General features: G+C 40.2%; 2 protein-coding genes and 1 non-coding gene across 9 annotated transcripts in view; 2 read left to right on the top strand and 1 right to left on the bottom strand.

Annotated features, from left to right (window-relative positions):
* Positions 1-24,076, bottom strand: part of MAPKAPK5 (MAPK activated protein kinase 5) — a 42,455-nt gene that overhangs the window by 4,520 nt on the left and 13,859 nt on the right. For 5 of the 7 annotated variants that reach the window (XM_042961687.1, XM_042961688.1, XM_007079609.2 and 2 more), the window contains exons 4-10: positions 23,854-23,951; positions 22,197-22,305; positions 20,464-20,553; positions 19,578-19,673; positions 5,479-5,559; positions 2,697-2,884; positions 486-606 (exon numbers count right to left, since the gene is read on the bottom strand). In XM_042961687.1, the coding sequence (XP_042817621.1) occupies positions 486-606; positions 2,697-2,884; positions 5,479-5,559; positions 19,578-19,673; positions 20,464-20,553; positions 22,197-22,305; positions 23,854-23,951 (783 nt within the window). The remainder of the gene's footprint in view (positions 1-485; positions 607-2,696; positions 2,885-5,478; positions 5,560-19,577; positions 19,674-20,463; positions 20,554-22,196; positions 22,306-23,853; positions 23,952-24,076) is intronic. The other 2 variants (XM_042961690.1, XM_042961691.1) reach the window with 1 other exon arrangement.
* Positions 1-24,076, top strand: part of TMEM116 (transmembrane protein 116) — a 162,400-nt gene that overhangs the window by 132,565 nt on the left and 5,759 nt on the right. The window lies entirely within an intron of this gene.
* Positions 21,346-21,499, top strand: LOC122232842. The gene has a single exon (XR_006210253.1). It is a non-coding gene; the product is annotated as a small nucleolar RNA SNORA62/SNORA6 family (small nucleolar RNA).

Here is a 24,076-nt window from a genome sequence, read left to right as displayed (position 1 = left end):
AACCGGTTAAAAACTGCCATGCAGTAATTAAAATATGGGAGGGTTGCCTTCTCTTTGGGAACTCTTCCCTAGTTACACCCCTTCAAAGATGTTCTCTTTTTCTGAATTCCCACAGCATTCATAGAAAATGTAGCATGCAAAGCTCTGATGTCTGAAATGTTCCCTCCCTGTTTCAGGTAAACTGATCTTTCCAACCAGTCTTGTTTAAACCCCTCAGGGGAAGGGAGGGTGTCTCACAGTACTATGTGCCCCTCAACCCCACAGCACAAATATGAAGGATTCAGTGTGTATTCACTGGGCCCTGATCTGGTCTTTTATGCAAAGAAGCTTTTATTTCAGACCCTGACTTTCAGGAAAGCAGGGACACCTCTCTGGTAAAGACTGAGTTCTCTGTATTGCTCCGCTTTGAGCCCTCGCTGAACTTTGTCCCAGCATTCCTTCTCGACAAAGCCTTTTTGGTGAACAAAGCAAGCATCATTCAAAACCTTATCCATCATCAGTTGAGCAGAGGGTAGCACATTATCCAAGGCCTCTGTCGAGTTGAGCCATGGGTGGTCCAACACGCCCTCGATGGTGAGTCTTTCCTCTGGTTTGACCTTTAAGAGCCTGTGGAGAAAAGGCCAACAGGGTGCTGTGCATAGTTGCTTCCAGAAGGCCAGGAAGTTCCTGGGTCTGGTTCTTACCAGCTCCAGCTTCTGACTTTCTACAAACTCCTACAAGCTTAGGCTTTCCATCTGCAGGAAGGGGTGGGGTTCTAGTCCCTAGCCACTAGTTGTGAGGGCACTGTTATCCTTTGCTAGTCCTTTCTATACTAGACAGAGTGAGATAAAAAAGACAGGAAAAGGCTTAATCCAGTGATACTTCAGACTGAGTTCTAGGTTCAGTAAGCCCACATACAGCTTATAGTTCCTGAGACTTGAATCTCCACATTCATGTTTTTTAGGACAGCAGGCTCCAATTTCCAAATGGGACTCAAAGTGCTCTTTTGGCTGACAGTGGCTACAAAGAGGGTCATTTAGTAATGAAAATCCAGGTTGCTATTTGTGATAAAACTGACAGATGTAACCATATGAACCCTTTATTCCAAAAACATTCAAAAGCTAAAAATTTAGAGTTTCTGAGAGGGGAAGGCATTTCCTTCTAAGCTGAATGTATTGCTATGTACCATCTGCATTTTGATCGTACTTCTTTACATCTTGTCTGTTCACGCTGATGCAATTCTTAGCTCACTTCAGCATGTTTCCTAGGCTTTTTACAGCCCCTCCTTCCAACTACATATCCTCCCGCTATAAATGTCAGAGTCAGGACAACACGTGCACTTGCTCTTTCAGGTTCTCTGCAACCTCTGGGTCATTCTGAACAAACAGCTTCAGATTCTAAAGAAAGGATTATTTAGAAAAGAATCCAAGGGGCGCCTGGGTGGCTCAGTCAGTTAAGCATCCGACTCTTGATTTCAGCTCAGGTCATGTATGATCTCACGGTTTGTGGGTGTGAGCCCTGCATCGGGCTCTGCATTGACAGTGCGGAGCCTGCTAGGGAATTTTTTCTCTCCCCCTCACTCTGCCCCTTCCCCCGCCTCAAAAAAAAACAAACAAACAAACATAGGGAAAAGAAAGAAAAGAAAAGAAAAGAAAAGAAAAGAGAAAAGAAAAAAGAAAAAGGAAGATAAAAATCCCGAAGCTGAAAGAAGATAATCAATGTCACTCTAGGGACAGGAAATATATTCTACAGAACTGACAAAGAACCACTTAGAGGATACTGATGTTTTGGTTAAGTAGCTGAGAATACAGTGTGGAAACAGCATGGGAAGACAAATGATGCTGTAAACATTGCCTCTGCCCTCCGCCCTCCTAAGAAGTTTTACTTACAGATTTTAGAAACTAGTCCCTCTTTATATACATAGAGCCTTAACCAGTGGGATAAGCTCACTTTTGAAAGGGAGTAATCTCCACAGAGAAATGGCTGTGGTGTCAGGAGACAGCTCCGGGCACTGCCCCGTTAATGCCTATCTTCATCGCATTACAGATGAAGAAACTGAAACCAAAAGAGGGAAAATTGCTCAGTGAACACAAAGCAGTAGGAATGCTGGAAGAGTGCCCAAATCCCAGGCAACTGGGCCTCCCACACAGGCGGGCAGGAAAGGCAAATACACCTCAAATTTAGGTCTGACTTCTTACCTAGTCCTTCAGCTACCAAAGGACTCTGTCAACTCTCCCTCACCCACTCACTAGGACTAAATCTTCTAAATCTGTCTCAGCAGTGGGGAGTCTAGAGGCCTACACAATCAGCCGCATACCCCCAGCAGCCAAAGAATGAAAAGCCAAAGTGTCATTGTCATCTTAGCCCCTGAGTTCAGTTCCCGATGCCACGTCTTTTCCACATGACTGGCTAACATGCGGGAAGGGCACACCACAGGGCTTACCACTTAAGGTCCTAAATTAATGTTCACAGAGACAGTAGCTACCGAGGGACCTGGGTTCGCATCCCTGAGGACAAATTCTAAGAATGCAGCAGGTGGGAGCAAAGCTCCATTTTCATCAAGGTGGAAATGCAGAGCTCTCATCTCAGACCGCAGGGATGAGAATTCTATGATGTGCAAACAGGAAGGAACATGCCTGGGAAAGCAATGACTTTTCCCTTGTGCTCCACCACCTTAGGCCTCCTTGGCCTCCCCACCCTGCAGCATGGGGACTCACTTCCTCACAACATCTTTGGCCATCTCCGAGATCTGGCTCCACTCTTCTTCTGGGAACTCAAAACTGCCCGTCATGATCTTTCTCCGCATATCCTTTGGGATAGTCCGGCTGTGGTGTTTGGAGTAAAAAGGAGGGTATCCACATAACATCACGTAGATAATCACCCCTAGGGACCACAGGTCACAGCTCTGAAAGGAAAAAGAAAAGAGTCACTTATGAGCAGAGGTACAGCCCCAAAATAAAGCCCCCAGGACCAGCCCAGAGACAGCCCCTAAAATACACAGGCTGGTATCTCCAAAAATCACTTAACAGAGACTGGAAAAGTTTCAGGAAGTCTTAAGGGAACTAACCTTTCTCTCCATATGTTTTATATGCCACCACTGCTACATATATACACACCAGCACGCAAGGCCAGTCTAGGGTGAAATAAACAGTCAGTTTTATTCTCATTGCTCAGGCCCAAGCTACTAGCTGAGCCTTGGGTACAGGCGTACGACACTTCATCTCCAGCTACAGACGTAACAGATATAAACCAGCTGGTTGGGAAACATGTGCTAGGTCAACCTGGGCAAGGTTGAGGGTACAGGAACCAAGTAGCTAGGACACAGGCAGGTTGACCCTATAATACAGCACAAGTCATTTCATCAAAACCCAAAGCAGTTTGACACAGATCAGAAAGAGCCAGTAGAGGAAGAACAGGAGGTCTAAAAGCATTCCTTTGATGACTCATTGCACCCATGTGCCAGACCATACACCATTCTTGGGGAAGATCTTCGGAAAGAAAGAAAATTGCCACCAACTACTTTGTCTGTAGGTGTTAAGGTGCCTTCATGGGCAATAGTCACAACATGATCATTAATAAAACACTCCTAATTTAGTTAAATGCAGCTCTACCTGCCTCAGAACCTGGGTCCTCAGAGGCTCCAATTCAAGCCTGTCTTGAATTGCAGGACAAAAGCAGTGTCTGCCTGACAGAGGCAGCCCAGGGAGCCTGCCACTGAGGCCACATGCTCTCGCCATACCACAGCTGCGTCCTGCTGAGAAAAGCTTAGAAAATGGGGTGTCTCAGGTACTCCCACCCATGTTTTGGCATCATACTAATGGGTATTCGTAGATGGCATGACCCATGCTATAGAACATAATTAAAAAATTATAGAAGTGAAAGGAATCTTAAAAATAATTCAAATCCCTCCCTTTCCACATGACGAAACTGATACTACTTTTTAAAATTGAGGTTGATAGGGGCGCCTGGGTGGCTCAGTCGGTTAAGTGTCCGACTTCAGCTCAGGTCACGATCTCGCAGTCCGTGAGTTCGAGCCCCGCGTCGGGCTCTGGGCTGATGGCTCAGAGCCTGGAGCCTGCTTCCCATTCTGTGTCTCCTTCTCTCTCTGCCCCACCCCCGTTCATGCTCTGTCTCTCTCTGTCTCAAAAATAAACGTTAAAAAAAAATAAATAAAATAAAATAAAATTGAGGTTGATATGTTTAACTTCTAAAAATTTAATTGTATCTTATATTTTTGTGAAAATATTATTTGCAAATGTAGCATTCAGTGTTCATTTAGTTGCCAATATAAAGATTATCTCTAGACGAACTTATATACACGTTCAAAAGTAATGTTTATTATTCAAAAGCTGTTTATTATTTCAATATGCTACTCATGTACAGTGCATCATTTTTATGAATCCCATGCTAATTCATGAACACCACAGGGTTTACAAAATGGAACAGGAAAAGAAGAAAAAAATAGCACCAGAAAATAATATATCACACAAGAATTCACTGCATTCATGCTGAGATTTTAGCAAGTGGATCAATGTCATCTGAGTGCTTCTACCCCTCACTTCCTGCCTGCATCAAGAAGCAGGAAGCAGTTTCTGAGTCTGATGCCATAATCAGCACAGCCCTCAAACCGTCACCCCATAAGAGCAGAGCTGCCTGTGGTTTTGAGTCTGTAAGACCAAGATGTGGAGCAGTAATTACTTGGGGACTGACGAGTGTTAATCATGAAAGTAGATGTTCAAGATTCTGGTTACACTGTGCCAGTGACAGTGCGAAGCACAGGGTCATGAGTGGCAGAGGTCCCTGTGTGTTCTTTCATACGTATGTCTGTGTGTACATGTGTGCAGACACTATAGGAATACGTGGCACCCTCTAAGGTGTGGGACCCAAGAAGAGCTGGCCTACTGCCTTTTTACCACACCCAAGTCCTTCTCTGTCATCTACATTCAGCCATGAGTCCCCAAGCAGCATCATTTTTTTTTCTGATCTACTCAGTGACTCCAGGACCTGTTTTAAAAGGCCCTAATATTCTTGTGCTTTAGAGCAGAGATCCTGATGCCTAGACTACAGACTGAGAACTGTGATAGTACCAGGAACACATGCTGTGTGTCACAGACACTGTTCTAAGTTCACTATTTTTGGGTAAGAAAGAATGGCCATGGAACATTCTCAGAAACGGCCTCCACCTCAAAAAAGCAAGACAACCATGTCTTTTAAATGTGGTCAGTGGACTATACAGTTACCCGAATAAATAACCTACAGGCAACCACCGCCCTTGGTTCCTGCTGCAAAACCTCAATTGCTAAGAACCTTATTTCATATTTCATCAGACAAAAACTTGAATTCCAAGTACTCTTCTGCATGTGTGGCTGCTGCCAGCTTTTTGGGCAGGAATATTATTAAGGGATAAGAATGGAATTGGCCACATTCCCAAAGAGCCACAAACACCTCACAGAAGAGGGGCTACACCTGAGGGGTGAAGGCAAGTATCTCTTCCCCTACCTTGTTGTAAGTGTAGGGTGTTGGTGAGGTAGGTATGATGCCAGATTTCTCCTTCTGATGCCTTCTCTGCGCCTCCAGTACCTGTCAGAGTCAGACCAAAGGGCACAATTTATTGAAAACCACAGCAACGACCTACAACTTGAGAAAGAATGCTGGAAGGCTGAAGAGGGTAGACACTGGCGGTCAATAATTAAAAACAACAACAACAACAACTTCTGTAAAACACAAATTGTCAAAAACCTTTTACCCCTCTTACAACCGACAATTTATCAGTATTTGTCCAGGTCAAGGACATGAAGATCAAGTCCTTAAAAGAGACTGAACTCTTCTTCCTGCCCATCAAGGTATCTGAGATCATGTATTTTTCCTGGAGACACGGACATTCCCTTATGCCTATATAAAAGCAGACCAGCGCTGGCCAGTGGATCAGGTTTGAGGTACTTGTTGCCATCAAGGACTATAGCAGTCATGTAGGTCTGGGTGTTAAGTGTTCCAAAGAGGTAACCAGGGGGACATCATCCTGGCCAAGCTCTCCATTGTCCTGGGCAGGGAGACCCCTGGGGGAACAATACTGGCACACCCCACAGATTACTTGAAAGTGACAGGATGATGCAACTCTGTGCTGGTCTGCTTCCCTTGCACACCCAGACCCCCATGCCCATGAAGCTGCTGATGGCAGGTGTTGATGACAGCTGCCACACCTCGGCCAGGGGCTGCAATGTCACCTGGGGCAACTTGGCCAAAGCAATCTTCGATGTCATCTCCAAGATCTATAGCTGCCTTCCCCCTGACACTCTGGAAAGAGACTGTGTTCACCAAGGCTCCCTGTCAGGAATTCACTGACCAGCTTGACCACATCAGAGAGTCTCCATGCAGAGAACTCAGGCTCCAGCTATGGTCACCACACAGTGTTCTTACACAAGAGAAATAAAGCGAATTAATTAAACCTGAAAAAGAAAATACTGTTTATAATAGCACAAAAAACAGTAAGGATAAATCTAACAAAGATGGGAAAGACCTATACACTGAAAACTACACAAATGTTGCTAAGAAAAACTAAAGGCAAAAATAAATGGAGCAATACAGCCTGCTTCTGGGTCGGAAGGCTCGGTATTGTTTGGGTGTCAGGGCCCCTACATTGAACCATACTTCTAAAAGAACCCTAGTCAAAATTCCAACACGCTTTTTTGTAGAATTTAACAGCTGACTCTAAGTTCATATGGAAATGTAAAGAAATTAAAATAGCTAAAACAACTATGAAAAGAACAAAGTTGGCTAACACTACCTTATTTTATATTATTATAAAATAATTATTATATTATATAACTATTATAAAGTCACAGTAATCAAGACAGTACAGTACTTGTTAAAGACAAGCAGATCACTGGAACAGAACAGATAATCCAAAATTAAACCCACACATGTACATTCAACTGATCATTGACAAAGGCTCAAAAGCAATGCAACGAAGAAAAGATAGCCTTTTCAACAAATGGCACCAGAACTGGATACACAAATGCTAAAAAATTAGTGTGGATCCATACTCATGCATTACACAAAAATTATATCAAAATGGATCACACACCTAAATGTAAAGCCTGAAACTATAAAACTTGTATGAGGAGATCTTGGGTGATCTTGGGTTAGACAAAGATTTCTTACATAGGAGACCAAAAGCTGAGTCCATGAAACATTTTTAAAAATTGATAAATTGGCTTTCACCAAAATTAAAATATTTTGCTCTTCAAAAGACACTGTTAAGAGAATGAAAAGATAAGCCACAGGCTGGAAGAAAATCTTTCCAGAGCATATATCTGATAAAGGACTTACATCCAGAATACATAAAGAATTCTCAAATTCGGCAATAAGAAAACAACACAATTTTAAAAATGGGGTGGGGCACCTGGGTGGCTCAGTTAGTTGAGCGACCAACTCTTGATTTCAGTTTAGGTCATAATCTCATGGTCTGTGGGTTTGAGCCCCACCATGTTGGGTTCTGTGCTGACAGCGTGGAGCCTGTTTGGGATTCTCACTCTTCCCCCTCTCTCTGCCCCTCCCCACTCACTCTCTCTCTCTCTCTCTCTCTCTCTCTCAAAATTAAATAAATAAAAATAATTAAATTAAATTAAAATTAAAATGGGAAAAAGATTTGAACAGATGCTTCACCAAAGAAAATATACAAAAGGCAAAGAAGCACCATGAAAAGATGCTCAACATCATTTAGTCATTAGGCATATGCAAATTAAAAGCACAATGAAATACCACTGCATGCCCACTAAAAAAGACTGCCCAGGGTGCCTGATTGGCTCAGTTGATTAAGCATCTGACTCTTGATTTGGGCTCAGATCACAATTTCACAGGTTAATGGGTTCGAGGGTGGAGCCTGCTTGGGATCCTCTCTCTCCCTCTCTCGTTGCCCTCTCCCCCACCTCCCTCAATAAATAAGTTAACTTAAAAATAATAATAAAAGACTGCCCATACCAAATGCTGGTAAGAGTGTGGACACCTTACACTCTCAGACACTGCTGATGTGGATGTAAAATCGTACAACCACTCTGGAACACAGTCACGTTGTAAATAATGATCTAGCTATTCCACTTCTAGGTATTTATCCAAGAGAAAAGGAAATAATTTTGTACAAAAACTTGTACACAAATGTTTATAAGAGCTTTATTTGTAATAGCCCAAAACTGAAACAACCACATATCCACCAATAGATGAATGGACAAACAAATCAAGATACACCAACATAATGGAATACTTATTAGCAGTAAAAACAACTAAACTATTTACTGATACATGTAACAACATGTAATTACACTGAGTGAAAGAAAACACCCAAAACTGAAAATACTGGATGATGTGCTACTTTACACATAAATCTGCAGAAAATGCAAATAATCTATAATGACAGAAAGCAGATCACTGGTTACCTGGGAATGAGAGGACAAGAAGAGAGGCAGGGAAAGATTACCAAGGAGTACGCTAAAACTTTTCAGGGTGACGGATATGTTCACAACCTTGATTGTGGTGATGGTTTAATGAGATTATATAAATATATATATTAAAACTTACAAATTATGTAATTTAAATATGTATAGTTTATCATGTATCAATTATATTTCAATAATTTTTTTTCCCTTAAAGAGGGCTTCTTTGGTAAAACAAACCTTGAAAAGAAGAAGTATCAGCTATGTAAAAAAAATACAACACTCTGGCCATAATGGATTAACCAGTACAACTTTCTTTCCCACCACACACAACTTGAACATTGGACAAGATATAAGAGAAAGTGGGGCATCTGGGTGGTTCAGTCAGCTAAGCATCCAACTGTAGATTTTGGCTCAGCTCATGATCCCTGGGTCATAGGATGGAGCCCTGTGTCAAGGCATGAAGCCTGCTTGAGATTTTCTCTCTCCCTTTGCCCCTCTCCCCACTGCTCATGCTCTCTCTCTCTAAGAAAAGATAAAAAAATAAAAAGATTCCTTCTTATCTTAAAACAAAAAAGATATGAGAGAAAACTGTTTTCTGACACTGAATAATATACAACACAGGTCAGCAAACCCTGAGAGATAGCAAGCAAATGTGGTAATCCATATGATCTGTCAAGAAGCATTTTCTGGAATGCAGTGCAGGGAGAGATTCTAAGCAGGGTACAGGGGGCTCACAGGAGTTCAGTAGTGTGGCCAAAATTTGTGGAGCAGACTACCAACTGTGGGGAAGGTACGCAAGAACCTGCCTAAGGATCCCTTTGATCTTTGGGTACATACAGTAAGCTGCACATGGTACAGCAAGACTCTGTGAGACCAGAGGAGCAACCGGCTACTAGAACAACTACTCGGGATCTATAAGCTGAATAATTCCCAGATGCTGCAGAAGTCTAGGAGATACCTGAGGTCCGACTAGCCAAGGTAAAGAGACTTATTGATCATCTGGGGCATCAATAGAGGACCACAAGTTTTCCTCTAGGTAGCAGGGCTGAGGTAACCCGAGAATAAGGCCTCATCTAGACTCACCCTGGAAGAATTGCAAAGCAAGTTTCAAGACAACCAAGTGGACCTGCATGTAACTCACCACTCACCAAAACAATCTTTTTATATACTTTTCTTTTAAAAAAATTTTTTTTAACGTTTATTTTTGAAAGAGGCACAGAATGCGAGTGGGAGAGGAGTAGAGGGAGAGGGAGACACAGAATCTGAAGCAGCCCCAGGCTCTGAGCTGTCAGCACAGAGCCTGACACAGGGCTCAAACTCATGAACCGTGTGAGATCATGACCTGAGCCGAAGTCAGACGCTTAACTATCTAAGCCATCCAGGCGTCCCTGTTTGTAAATATTTTTAAATGACAACAAAACCCAGACATTCATCAACATAATATTATAACATCCAGCACCCAATAAAAATTTCTTCAACATGCAAAGAAGCAGGAAAATGTAATCCATAACCAGGAAATGTGATCTGTAACCAAGGAAAAAAGTCAGTCATAAAAGCAGACTCAGAAATGACAAGGGTGGTGCAATCAGCAAAGATTTTATTACATATGTTGAGGTACTTAAAGGTAAACATAAACATGAAATAAGAAAAGAAACAGGGACGCCTGGGTGGCTCAGTCAGTTAAGCGTCCGACTTCGGCTCAGGTCACGATCTCACAGTCTGTGAGTTCAAGCCCCGCGTCGGGCTCTGGGCTGATGGCTCAGAGCCTGGAGCCTGCTTCCGATTCTGTGTCTCCCTCTCTCTCTGCCCCTCCCCCATTCATGCTCTGTCTCTCTGTCTCAAAAATAAATAAAAACGTTAAAAAAAATTAAAAAAAAAAAAAAAGAAAAGAAACAGATGATATAAGTCAGAAATGTGGGGCACCTGGGTGGCTCAGTTGGTCGTACATCCAACTTTTGGTTTCGGCTCAGCTCATGATCTCGCCATTCGTGGGTTTGAGCCCTGCATTGAGCTCTGCACTGGCAGTGTAGAGCCTGCTTGAGATTCTCTCGCTCTTGCTCTCTCTCTCTGCCCCTTCCCTGCTCACTCACTCTCTCTCAAAATAAATAAATAAACATTAAGTAAATCAGAAATGAAGAAATTCACAGATTAGACAATCCAGAAGAAAAGAGTAGTGAAATTCAAATCATAGTAACAGAATTTGGCCAAAGTGAAAGAGAGAGAAAAAAAAGATGAAAAAAAAAAAAAAAAAAAGATCACGGAGTGTCTGGCTGGCTCAGTCGATGGATGGACCATGAAACTCTTGATCTCGGGGTTGGGAATTCAAGCCCTACCTTGGGTGTAGAGATTACTTAAAAATAAAATCTTAAAAAAACAAAACAAAACAGAACATTAGTGCTCTGTGTGTGATCTAACCTACATGTAACTGGAGTCTTTGGAAAAAGGCAGAGAGGACAAGCAGAAAAATATTTGAAGAAATGTCTGAAAATTGTCCTAAACTGATAAACACCATAAACTGACGGATCCAAGGAACTCAATAAACCCCTAGTAGGAAACAAACAAACAAACACCTACACCACAGTCAAATTTCTGAGACCTGATTAGGATCTAGGATGTAGAAAGCTGGAGTGTTACTCCCATCCTAACAGCAAGGAAAAGCTAAACTACAAAATCATCACTTTTCTTGAACCGATTAGAGATCAGAGGTCTCAAGACAATGAAATATTGTGCAGTCTAAAGAAAGGCCCTTCCAGTAAGAAGCAAGATGTGAAAACTGGCTCACCTATGACAAGCCAGGAGGGAGCATTATAGCATGCCATATGAGTAAAAAGAATTCAGCTAAATTTTTAGCAAATTGCTAAAGGCAAAGTGTGGGCTAGCATGAGGGCTAGAAGACCCTGTAGGAACCATAGAAACAAGGGGAGTTTGCACCACTCACAGACGCTTCTGCACAGACTTCCACCAGATACTCAACAGGACCTGCACAAGACTGAGGCTGGTTCAGAAAAAGATACCTGTTGCTGCCAACACCCTCCACCAGGCTGGCAAGCACAATCTAGTGCTAGAGGAGAAGACTAGCACTAGTCTGAATTGAGAGCCCCTCTGAGGCACACAGTGCATAGGCAAGGCCAAAGCTAATGGTGGAGAAGTAACATTAAAAATAAATAAACATGAGGCGCCTGGGTGGCGGTGGTTAAGTGTTTGACTTTGGCTCAGGTTCATGGGTTCAAGCCCCACATCAGGCTTTGTGCTGACAGCTTGAAGCCTGGAGCCTGCTTCAGATTCTGTGTCTCCCTTACTCTCTGCCCCTCCCTGCTCGCATTCTGTCTCTCTCTCAAAAGTAAATAAACATTTTAAAAGATTAAAAAATATATACAAAACTTCAATAAATAGATCTGTATTTTTAAACTGACTGAATCATTAAACATTTTCTACAATGAAAACTCTAAAATACGTATCTATCTACCTATCTATTTATTTTTTAATTTACATCCAAGTTAGTTAGCATATTTAGTTGCATTGTTAGTGCAACAATGATTTCAGGAGTAGATTCCTTAATGCCCTTACCCATTTAGCCCATCCCCCCTCCCATAACCCCTCAGCAACCCTGTTTTTTTCTCTATATTTAAGAGTCTCTTACGTTTTGTCCCCCTCCCTGTTTTTATATTATTTTTGCTTCCCTTCCCCTATGTTCATCTGTTTGATGATACTTGAAGTCATATGATACTTGTCTTCCTCTGACTGACCAATTTCGCTTAGCATAATACCCTCTAGCTCCATTCACATAGCTGCAAATGGCAAGATTTCATTCTTTTTGATTGCCTAGTAATACTCCATTATATATATGTATGTGTTGTGTATATATCTTTATCCATTCATCCATCAATGGGCATTTGGGCTCTTTCCACACTTTGGCTATTGTCAATATAAACATTGGGGTGCATGTGCCCCTTCAAAACAGCATACCTGCATCCCTTGGATAAATACCTAGTAGTGCAATTGCTGGGTCGTAGGGTAGTTCTGTTTTTAATTTTTTGAGGAACCTCCATACTGTTTTCCAGAGTGGCTGCACCAGCTTGCATTGCCACCAACGATGCAGAAGAGATCCTCTTTCTCTGCATCCTCGCCAACATGTTGTTGCCTGAATTGTTAATGTTAGCCATTCTGACAGGTGTGAGGTGGTATCTCATTGTGGTTTTGACTTGTACTTCCCTGATGATGACAGATGTTGAGCATTTTTTCACGTGTTGGTTGGCCATCTGGATGTCTTCTTTGAAGAAATGTCTATTCATGTCTTTTGCCCATTTCTTCACTGGATTATTTATTTTTTTGGGTGTTGAGTTTGATAAGTTCTTTATATGTTTGGGATATTAATCCTTTATCTGATATGTCATTTGCAAATATCTTCTCCCATTCCGTTGGTTGTCTTTTAGTTTTACTGATTGTTTCCTTCGCTGTGCAGAAGCTTTTTATCTTGATGAGGTCCCAATAGTTCATTTTTGCTTTTGTTTCCCTTGCCTCTGGAGATGTGTTGAGTAAGAAGTTGCTGCGGCCGAGGTCAAAGAGCTTTTTGCCTGCTTTCTCTTCTAGGATCTTGATGGCTTCCTGTCTTACATTTAGGTCTTTCATCCATTTTAGGTTTATTTTTGTGTATGGTGTAAGAAAGTGGTCCAGGTTCGTTCTTCTGCATGTCGCTGTCCAGTTTTCCCAAAACCATTTGCCAAAGAGACTGTCTTTTTTTCCATTGGATATTCTTTCTTGCTTTGTCAAAGATTAGTTGGCCATATGTTTGTGGGTCTATTTCTGGGTTCTCTATTCTGTTCCATTGATCTGGGTGTTTTGGGGCCAGTACCATACTGTCCTGATGATTACAGCTTTGTAATACAACTTGACGTCCGGAATTGTGAGGCCTCCAGCTTTGGTTTTCTTTCTCAGGATTGCTTTGGCTATTCAGGGTCTTTTCTGTTCCATACAAATTTTAGGATTGTTTGTTCTAGCTCTGTGAAGAATGCTGGTGTTATTTTGATAGAGATTGCATTGAATATGTAGATTGCTTTCATAGTATCGACATTTTAACAGTATTTGTTCTTCCGATTCATTGAGCATGGAATATTTTTCCATTTTCTTGTGTGTCGTCTTCAATTTCTTTCATAAGCTTTCTATAGTTTTCAGTGTATAGATTTTTCACCTCTTTGGTTAGGTTTATTCCAAGGTATTTTATGGTTTTTGGTACAACTGTGAATAGGATCAATTCCTTGATTTCTCCTTCTGCTACTTCATTATTGGTGTATAGAAATGCAACCAACCTGTACATTGATTTTATATCCTGCGAATTTGATGAACTCATGAATCAGTTCTAGCAGTTTTTTTTGGTGGAGTCCTTTGGGTTTTCTACTTAGAGTATCGTGTTGTCTGCAAAGAGTGAAAGTCTGACTTCCTCTTTGCCGATTTATGCCTTTTATTTCTTTCTGTTGTCTGATTGCTGAGGCTAGGACTTCCAACACTATGTTGATTTACAGTGGTGAGAGTGGACATCCCTGTCGTGCTCCTGTCCTTAGAGGAACGCTCTCAGTTTTATCCCATTGAGGATGATATTAGCAGTGGGTCTTTCGTATGTGGCCTTTATGACCTTGAGGTATGATCTGTCTATCCCTACTTTTTTGAGGGTTTTTATCAAGAAACAGTGCTGTATTTTGTCAAATGCTTTTCAGCATCTATGGAGAGGATCATGTGGTTCTTGTCCTTTCTTTTATTAATATGATGTATCACATTGATTGATATGTGGATATTGCACAAATTTATTCCTGCATCCCAGGAATAAATCCCACTTGATCATGGTGAGTATAATTCTTTTAATGTATTGTTGGATCCAGTTGGCTAGTATCTTGTTGAGAATTTTTACATCCATGTTCATCAGGGAAATTGGTCTATAGTTCTCCTTTAATTGGCGTCTTTGTCTGGTTTTGGAATCAAGGTAATGCTGGCTTCACAGAAGGAGTTTGGAAGTTTTCCTTCCATTTCTATTTTTTGGAACAGCTTCAAAAGAATAGGTGTTAACTCTGCTTTAAATGTTTGGTAGAATTCCCCTGGAAAGCCATCTGGCCCTGGACTCTTGTTTGTTGAGAGATTTTTGATTACTGATTCCATTTCTTTACTGGTTATGGGTCTGTTCAAATTTTCTATTTCTTCCTATTTCAGTTTTGGCATTTATATGTTTCTAGAAATTTGTCCATTTCTTTCAAATTGCCCAATTTGTTGGCATATGATTGCTCATAATATTCTTATTATCATTTGTATTTCTGCAGTGTTGGTTGTGATCTCTCCTCTTCCATTCATGATTTTGTTTATTTGGGTCCTTTCCTTTTTCTTTTTGATCAGTCTGTCTAGGGGATTATCAATTTTGTTAATTGTTTAAAACAGCTCCTGGTTTCATCGATCTGTTCTACCATTTTTCTGATTTTGATATAATTTATTTCTACCCTAATTTTTATTATTTCCCTTCTTCTGCTGGTTTTGGGCTTTATTTGCTGTTCTTTTTCCAGCTCTTTTAGGTGTAAGGTTAGGTTGTATAATTGAGACCTTTCTTCCTCCTTTAGGAAGGCCTGGATTCCTATATACCTCCCTCTTATGACTGCCTTTGCTACATCCCAGAGGTTGTGGGTTGTCATGTTTTCATTTTCATTGGCTTCTATGTATTTTTAATTTCTTGGTTAACGCATTCATTATTGAGTAGGACGTTCTTTAATCTCTAAGTATTCGTGTTCTTTCCAAATTTTTTCTTGTGGTTGATTTCGAGTTTCATAGCGCTGTGATCTGAAAATATGCAAGGTATGATCTCTATCTTTTTGTACTTATTGAGGGCTGGTTTGTGACCCAGTGTGTGATCTATTTGGAGAATGTTCCATGTGCACTCAAGAAGAATGCCTGTATTCTGCTGCTTTAGGATGAAATGTTCTGAATATATCTGTTAAGTCCATCTGGTCCAGTGTGTCATTCAGTGCCATTGTTTCCTTGTTGATTTTCTGCTTAGATGATCTGCCCATTGCTGTAAGTGGAGTGTTGAAGTCTCCTACTCTTACGGTATTATTATCAATGAGTTTATGTTTGTGATTAATTGATTTATATATTTGGGTGCTTCCATATTGGGGGTATAAGTATTTACCATTGTTAGATCTTCTTGGTGGATGTCTATCTCTTAATTATGATATAATGCCCTTCTTCATCTCTTGCTACAGTCTTTATTTTAAAATCTAGTTTGTCTGATATAAGTATGGCTACACCAGCTTTCTTTTGAGGACCATTAGCATGACAGATCATTCTCCATCCCCTTACTTTCAATCTACAGGTGTCTTTAGGTCCAAAATGAGTCTCTTATAAGCAGCATACAGATGGGTCTTGTTTTCTTATCCATTCTGATACCCTATATCTTTTGATTGGAGCATTTAGTGTACTGAAAGATATGAATTTAGCACCGTTCAGTTGCCTATTGAGTTGGTATTTCTGATGATGCTCTCTAGTCCTTTCTAGTCTTTGTTGCTTTTGGTCTTTTCTGTTTTGTCTTTTCTCCACACAAAAGTCCCCCTTACAATTTCTTGCAGGGCTGGTTTAGTGGTCACAAACTCCTTTAGTTTTTGTCTGGGAAACACTTTATCTCTCCTTCTATTCTAAATGACAGCTTTGCTGGATAAAGAATTCTTGGCTACATATTTTTCCAAATCAGCATATTGAACATACCTGCCACTCTTTTCTGGCCTGCCAAGTTTCTGTGGATAGGTCTGCTGTGAACGTGATTTGTCTTCGCTTATAGTTAAGGACTTTTTTTTTCTTTGCTGCTTTCATAATTCTTTCTTGTCTGTGTATTTTGTGAATTTGATTATTATACGCCTTGGTGATGGTCGGGTTTTGTTGAATCTAATGGGAGTTCCTGTGCTTCTTGGATTTTGATGTCTGTGTCCTTCCCAGATTAGGAAAGTCTTCCACCATAATTTGCTCACATAAAACTCCTGCCCCTTTTTCTCTCTTCATCTTCTGGGACTCCTATGATTCAGATGTTATTCCTTTTTAATAAGTCACTGAGTTCTCTAAGCCTTGTATCATGCTCCTTTGCCTTTGTTTCCCTCTTTTTTTCTGCTTCATTAGTCTATAATCTGGTCATCTAAATCGCTGATTCATTGCTCTACTTCATCCATCCTTGCCATTGTGGCATCCATTAAAGATTGCGTCTCAGTTATCACATTTTAATTTCTTCCGGACTAGATTTTTTTTTTTTTTTATATCCACAGAAAAGGATTCTATGATGTTTTCAACCCCAGTTGGTATTCTTATTATCGTGGTTCTAAATTCTAGTTCAGACATCTTGCTTATATCTGTGTTGATTAAGCCCCTGGCTGTCATTTCTTCCTCTTCTTTCTTTTGGGGTGAATTCCTTCGTTTTGTCATTTTGGAGGAAGAAAAAAATTAATAAAGTAAAAAATGAAAAGTAAAAATTTAAAAACAAAACATAAATCAAATAAAGGAAGCTAGATCCTAAGTGTGTTTTGGTCTGCTTGTTGACAGAAGCTTGATAGAACAGAGAAAAAAATGGAAAGGATAAAAGAAAAAAAAGATAAGAAAAAATTTTTAAATTAAAAAAACTTAATGTAATAAAATAGAATAAAATGAAATAAAATGAAAGAGAAATAAAAAAAAAACTTTTTAAATAAAAAATAAAGGAATAAAAATAAAAAATTTTCTTTCTGTATTCAAGAATGAGGAAGAAAAGGAAAAAGAAAAAAGGAAACATTTAAGCAAAAACAGAAGCAAATAAAACGAACAAATAAATGAACCAGCGAACAGAATGAAACCCGAATGAAGTTACATCCAGTTTACCCCAGAACTGAAACTATGAAGCCTTCCATAGTCCATACACTAAGCAGGTGGAATGCCTTATGCTGTTTTTCTAGGGGATATGCTTGGAGGGCGCACTTAGGCAGGACTTAGTGTAATGGCTCCATTCTCCACTAGGTGGCTGCTTAGCTTACTGGGGTGGAACAGTGTGGTGCGCATGTGTGCATATGCACGCATGCATGTGGGAGAGGTGGAAATGGTTTCACCCAACAAATTTAAAAACATTTTTTAAATAAGAACAAAAAACTGCTGCTCTTCAAAAGACCATTAAGAAAACTGAAATGCAAGCCACAGTCTGACAGAGATATTCATAATATATACGTGGTAGGCAGAATAATAGCTCCCCAAAGATTTCCATGTCCTAATCCCTGAAGCCTGTGAATATGTTACCCTACAGAGCAAAGGGACTTTGCAGATTTTATTAAATGAAGGATGTTGTGGGGCGCCTGGGAGGCTCAGTCAGTTAAGCATCTGACTTCAGCTCTGGTCATGATCTCATGGTCTGTGAGTTTGAGCCCCGCGTCGGCCTCTGTGCGGACAGCTCAGAGCCTGGAGCCTGCTTCAGATTCTGTGTCTCCCTCTCTCTGACCCTCCCCCGTTCATGCTCTGTCTTTCTCTGTCTCAAAAATAAATAAACGTTAAAAAATATATATATTTAAATGAAGGATGTTGAGATGGGAGACTATCCTGGATTATCTGGGTGTGTCTAATGTAATCACAATTATAAATGGGAAGCAAGAGTGTCAGAATCAGAGAAACTGGAAGACGCCATACTACTGGCTTTGAAAACGGACGAAGAGGCTACCAGCCAAAGAATGCAAGGCACCTCACAAAGCTGGAAAAGGCAAGGGAATGAATTCTCCCCTAGAGATTCCAGAAGGAACACAGTCCTGCCAACACCATGAACCATTTCAGACTTCTAACCTCCAAAACTTTGAGATAATAAATGTGTTATTTCAAGCCACTAAGTTTGTGGCAATTTGTCATGGTAGCAATAAAAAGTAATATACATATACAACAAAGAACTTGTATCCAGAAAATAGTAAGAACTTTTTATACCTAAATTATAAAACCAACAACCAAAAAAGGGCAAGAGATTTGTACACATACTTTACAAGAGAATGGTGTACACATATTTCACAATAGAATGTCCAACAAACACATGAAAAAGCACTCAACAGTAGCCATTAAGAAAATGCTATAATCAAATCCATAATGAAATAATACTGTGGACCTACCAGAAAGACTGAGATTATAAAGTGTAACTAAGTTGGTAAGAACATGAAGCAACCGAAACTCTTTAACTGGTGAATATGTAAAATGGTACAACCATTTTGGAAAAGATGTCCCCCCAAATTTGTAAATGAATGTTCCCAGCAGCTTTATTCTTTATAGTCCAAAAAGGAAACAATCCAAAATAGCCATCAGTCAGTGAATGGATAAACAAAACATGGCTTAGTCCTATTATAGAATACTGCTTAACAAGAAAAAGGAACTGATGCTACGTGCAGCAACATGGATGAATTTCAAACACACGCTAAGCAAAAGAAGTGAAATACAACAGGTACACGAGTTCCATTCATATGAATTTCTATAACCGGCAAAACTAACCCATGATGACAGAAAGCAGATCAGTGCTTTCCTGGAGCCAGGGGTTAAGCTGGGAGCAGACTGACTACAAAGGTTCACAAGAGCTTCTGAAGTGATGGAAATATTTTATATCTTGATTGTGGTAGTAATTATGCAGGAGTATCTGTGTCAAAGCTCATCAAACTACACTTAAAGTAGGAGTTTTTTTAATTGTACATCAAACCATGATTTTAAAAGAAGTTGAATTTATTTTTTAATTTAAAATTTTATTGATTTTATTTCTTAATTTAAAAAATTTTTAAATTGTTTTTAATGTTTATTTATTTTTGAGAGAGAGACAGAGCACGAGTTGGGGAAGGGCAGAGAGAGAGGGAGACACAGAATCCAAAGCAGGCTCCAGGCTCCGAGCTGTCAGCACAGAGCCCAATGTGGGGTTTGAACTCACAAACCATGAGATCATGACCTGAGCCAAAGTCAGACACTTAGCCAACTGAGCCACCCAGGCGCCCCAAGGAGTTGATTTTAAGAGAATAAAATGCCTGCACCTAATTAAGCATACTGTAGGTTTCTGAAGCTGAGCTCTCCCTTTCCCATTTGTAATACACACCTACTTGTGCTGCAGAAGAGAAGAAATGTGAGTCTATAGACAGCATGGTGATACATCCTGTGGCAGAAACAGCAAACACTTACCTGAGGTGCTACATAATAAGGGGTGAATTGGGGTGTCATCAAGTCACCTTGGTCAATTTTGGCAAACCCAAAGTCACACAACTTCACTGGGGCATCCTAAAATAAAGCAAATGGAAGTCATTGCTCCAGAGTTCTCAGTAAACACTAAAGGAAAATCCAAGTGGAAGACATATTACCTTGAGCTCTCACTCATGGGTTTCTGACTAACACCTGAGCCTATGAATAGCATGTCCTCACATCTGAAGACAATGATTCATACTGAAGAATCTTTCTTAGTAATACAGAGGTAAAGAATTTCTGCCCACTCACAGTTGGCCTTGTTTCATGATTGGTAATTTGCAGTACTAAAATCAAGATTTTAGCCAAAAGAAAAAAAAAAATCTTAGCCAAGTGCCCCCTGACTCTATCTACTGGCCCATCATCTCTTTCCGATCCAGGGTGCAATTTCACTTTTACCATCAGCTTCAAGATAGCCAGAGCAACTTATTTGGTGGGACATGGTACATAGGGCAAGGAGTGAGACAGGAGAGGAAAAAACACCTGATCAAAATTAACAGCAAATATAACCATTACGCCTGAAGGTAATTTTTAACAGCATATAGATTACTGCCCCTTCCCAAAGTACCTCCAAATAATATCCAAAATCTTAAGTCTTACAAATGCATTATCAGTACCATCCAAAATTATCAATGCCAGGGGTACAGTAGAATTTCTCTGAGCCTCTAGCAAGGAAACAAGTGGGGAAAGTAGGCTGCTTGAAGCACTTTGGCTTAAAGCCTCCTCACCATGGATTCAGAGCACTCCAAACACATACACACCTACACACCCATTCCTGAACTATGCTGAGCGTGGCAGCACTAAAATGCAGCAAAACAAGTCATCTCACCAAAGAGTTATCCTTGAAGAGCAGATTTTCAGGCTTGAGGTCTCTGTGAGCAATGTTTAACAGGTGACAGTGCTGTAGAGCCAAAGCTATCTGGAAAAGGACAGTGGAGCAACCACATCTTAGAAAAGACAGCTCTTTAATGCTCCTGGTTTAGAGAACTCAGGATGTTAAAAAAAAAAAAAAAAAAAAAAAAAAAAAAAAAAAAAGATCCTTAATTAAGTCAATTACAACTGCGGTCAGTTTTCAGTTTTAAAGCAGAAATTAAGTAAGACTTTGGGTACCAAGGAATAGAAATGAATTAAACTTAGTTTAAGTGCAACCTGTATTTTATTAAACAAAGAGGAAAATACAACAGTAACACACTTCTTTTGTCAAAGTAAACTGATGGTTAAATCCTGTATGAAATGGGAAGAATGAAATGCTTCCAATTCCACTCATCTGAGATGCAACGGGGCTGCAGAGTAAGCGCTGTGCCAGGCAGCCTTCGTAGGGTTGGGTGTTGCCCAGCAGGGCAGTGGCCACTAACACCTGGCTCAGAAGGGAACTGCACTCTCCAGGGGGCTCAACTCCAAGCTCTGCCTTCGAGAAAAATAGAAAGCAGCTAACTGGATTTTTCCACCAGATGTTCCAATTTGCTCATCCCATTTGTTGAAATGAAATGTCACCTGTTTAAGTGGGTTTGAAGGGTTTTTGTTCTACAGAAGATTATCAGAGCACATCCTAAGATTTAAAATATTTGAAGAATACGAGGTGTATTTTTTAAAATTAAATAGAGAGAACAAATTCTACCTGTTTTTTAGTTCTCAGTATGGAATTGTCCTTGGCATTCCAAATATCAGTTCCTCCCTACCAGAAAGGAGGCTTCTAATAATGCGTGAGGCTCCTTCACATTGGTAGAGCTTGGATTTGAGGCTGCTGGCTGTGGTTTGCACTCACAAGCATAGGTAGTGTGCTATAAGAGGGTCAAGTCTTCCGCTAACACCGCAAGGGTCTCTGGCCCAGTAAGTAGAGTTTGATAGTAATTCTTGCTACAAGTGAAAAAAAAAATGCTTGAGGCTCATGGAAAATTTGGAATAATTTTTTTATTAAGAACCAATTAGGCTGTGCTTCCTGCTTTTTGCCTTGCTTGCTTGGCCTGAAGATAAGCCTTGAGAGTCTAGCTTTTCACCTCTTCAAGAGGTAATTTCAGTTAGATTCCTAGTATTGTTTGTGACATAAATCATTTCTGTAGCAATAAAACATGATGTCAAAATAGACTATAATCAGGAATGACCCAGAATTAGAAAGACCTTAGAATTCTATGAAAATCTGATAAGGTGACTCAAAAGCAAAGTGTCTTGTATACAATCATCTTAGAACATATTTTTATACCCTACAATCTTTCAGGTGTTATCAGTAGCAATTTATCTCCAAGTCCAACAATAGTGCTTAGACACTACATGTTTAATAGCTACAGTCTAAAAAGGAATTAAAAATTTACCTTCCTTCCAGAGTGTATTTAAATCTTATAATAGACAAGCAATTGACAACCACTTAAAAATACAGTGCTCCCCACCAAAGCATAAAAGGGGTCACATTTCTCCTGTCAAAGCATCTTTTCTGATTACATAACAAAGCAGGCAATGAGAGATCAAATAGAGCTTTTCTTCAAGCTTTCTTTTATTCCCCCCAATGAAATTGTGCTTGTTAACCAACATTGTTGGCAGTTTGATTGGTACCCGGGGTTAACTTGCCTGCTTTGTTACTTGGCTGGCTTGCTTCTCTGTAAAGTGCCGGTGCTGGCTGATTCTGTGAAATAGCTCTCCCCCTTCCATCATCTCCATTACAATTAAGAGTCGAGCCCTGTTTGAAAGCATTTGATTTTGTTAAGTTAAAAAAAAAAAACCCTGAAACATCAAGTAGCTAACCTAAAGATGCCTCATGTACCAAATGTGTAATAACTGCTTCCTAAGTCTGACCCGCCCACACCCCTCTAAGTGGACCCTTATCACTACCAACTAGACACTATGAATAAGAAATAGCCCACACCTAAAATTTTCTAAGAAGCTAAAATGGGAGTAAAATAATTAAGTTTTGAAGACAATGATCCTTTTGAAGATACTGTACTTGTTATTACTAGATGTTAAAGGGGGGGTGATATATTAAATGACATGTTTTGTATCATATTTAGGGCAGCTAGATGGAAAATGTATCGAAAACAGAGCATGACTTTGTGTAGAACATGAATTTCAAGTCACTTGGCTGCTATTGGGCCACCCTGGTAATTCACTCTCATTCTGTGTCTGTCTGTGTCTGTATCTATATCCGTGTCTCTCTCTCTCCACACTAGTTTTCCATGTGACCCACAGCATACCCAGCAGGACAGCTGGACAAGGCTACACAGCTACTAAAAAAAAAAAAGCAAAAATTCTTATGGTGTCAAAAAGAAAAAAAATCGGAATTCTGGTTACCATTCTTTGATATACATGCTTCCAGTTTCCATCCAAATGCTTTCACCAACAGAGCACAGTTGTAAGAAACAATCATTTGATTTCCCATTTGTTTTTACAAATCCATCTTCTTTGTCCACCCAGAAGACTCCTACCCATCCTCTTCAAGTCCTAGGCCTGACATAACCACTGTGTGAGACACCTTGTCTCCCTAGCCTACAGTTAGCAGCTCTCCTCTCCTTTATAAGCTCAAAGTATTTTATGGATGCCTCTCCTTGGTGCCTATCACATTGCTATGATGACAGGTTTACATCTGAGTACCCCCAGTACAAACCATACCTTATTTAACTTTGAATTCCCTGGAAGACACCTGGAATGCCACTCAATGGGTTTGCCAAATATTTGGCAGCTAAAAGAATAATGTTGATTTCTTCCTTTAAAAGTAATGTCAGACTAAGCAATAAGGGCTTTTTGCCATATCAACTTCAAAGACAGTGCCTAGTAATATTTGGTCCTCTTTCACTAATTTGAAATAGAATGTTTTAATTCCACATTACATACTTTTTTTTTTTTTTAAAGAGAAAGTATCACAATAATCAGGGGGCCCCAGAGAGTAGGTGGGGCATAGATAAAACAAGACTGGCAGTGAGTTGGTAACTGTTGAGTTTGCATGATGGGTACCTGGGGATTCACTGAATAATTCTGTCTGCTTTTACAAATGTTTGAAATTTTCCAAACTAAAAGGAGGAAAGAGGGAGGGAAGCAGGGAGGGAGGGAGGGAGGGAGGGAAGGAAGGAAAGAAGGAAGGAAGGAAGGAAGGAAGGAAGGAAGGAAGGAAGGAAGGAGGGATAGAGAGAAAGGGGGAGGGGGAGAGAGAGCACAAAAGAGAGGAAAACCCCACTACACCTTGGCCTACATGTGGAGAGGTGGATATGAGGTGATGACCCCTATGTAGTCTTACCTGGGGCTGGACTCATGAGGAAACTGTACACTGTTAGCAAACACTTCAATAATTTGAACTATATTTGGGTGTGTGGCACACATCATGTGCAGACGTACCTTAAAGAGAACAGAGATTCACCTCACCAACAAATTTACTTTCTGCTGCCCCATCTATTAGCAAATGAAAAATCTGGCAAATAACTCATTTGGTTTCAGAAATTATTCATACATCTCTAAGCAAA

Source organism: Panthera tigris, chromosome D3 (genome assembly GCF_018350195.1).
Source record: "Panthera tigris isolate Pti1 chromosome D3, P.tigris_Pti1_mat1.1, whole genome shotgun sequence".
NCBI classification, from domain to species: Eukaryota; Metazoa; Chordata; class Mammalia; order Carnivora; family Felidae; genus Panthera; species Panthera tigris.
The sequence above is the reverse complement of the archived record's forward strand: the minus strand, read 5'-3'. Positions and strand labels throughout refer to the sequence as shown.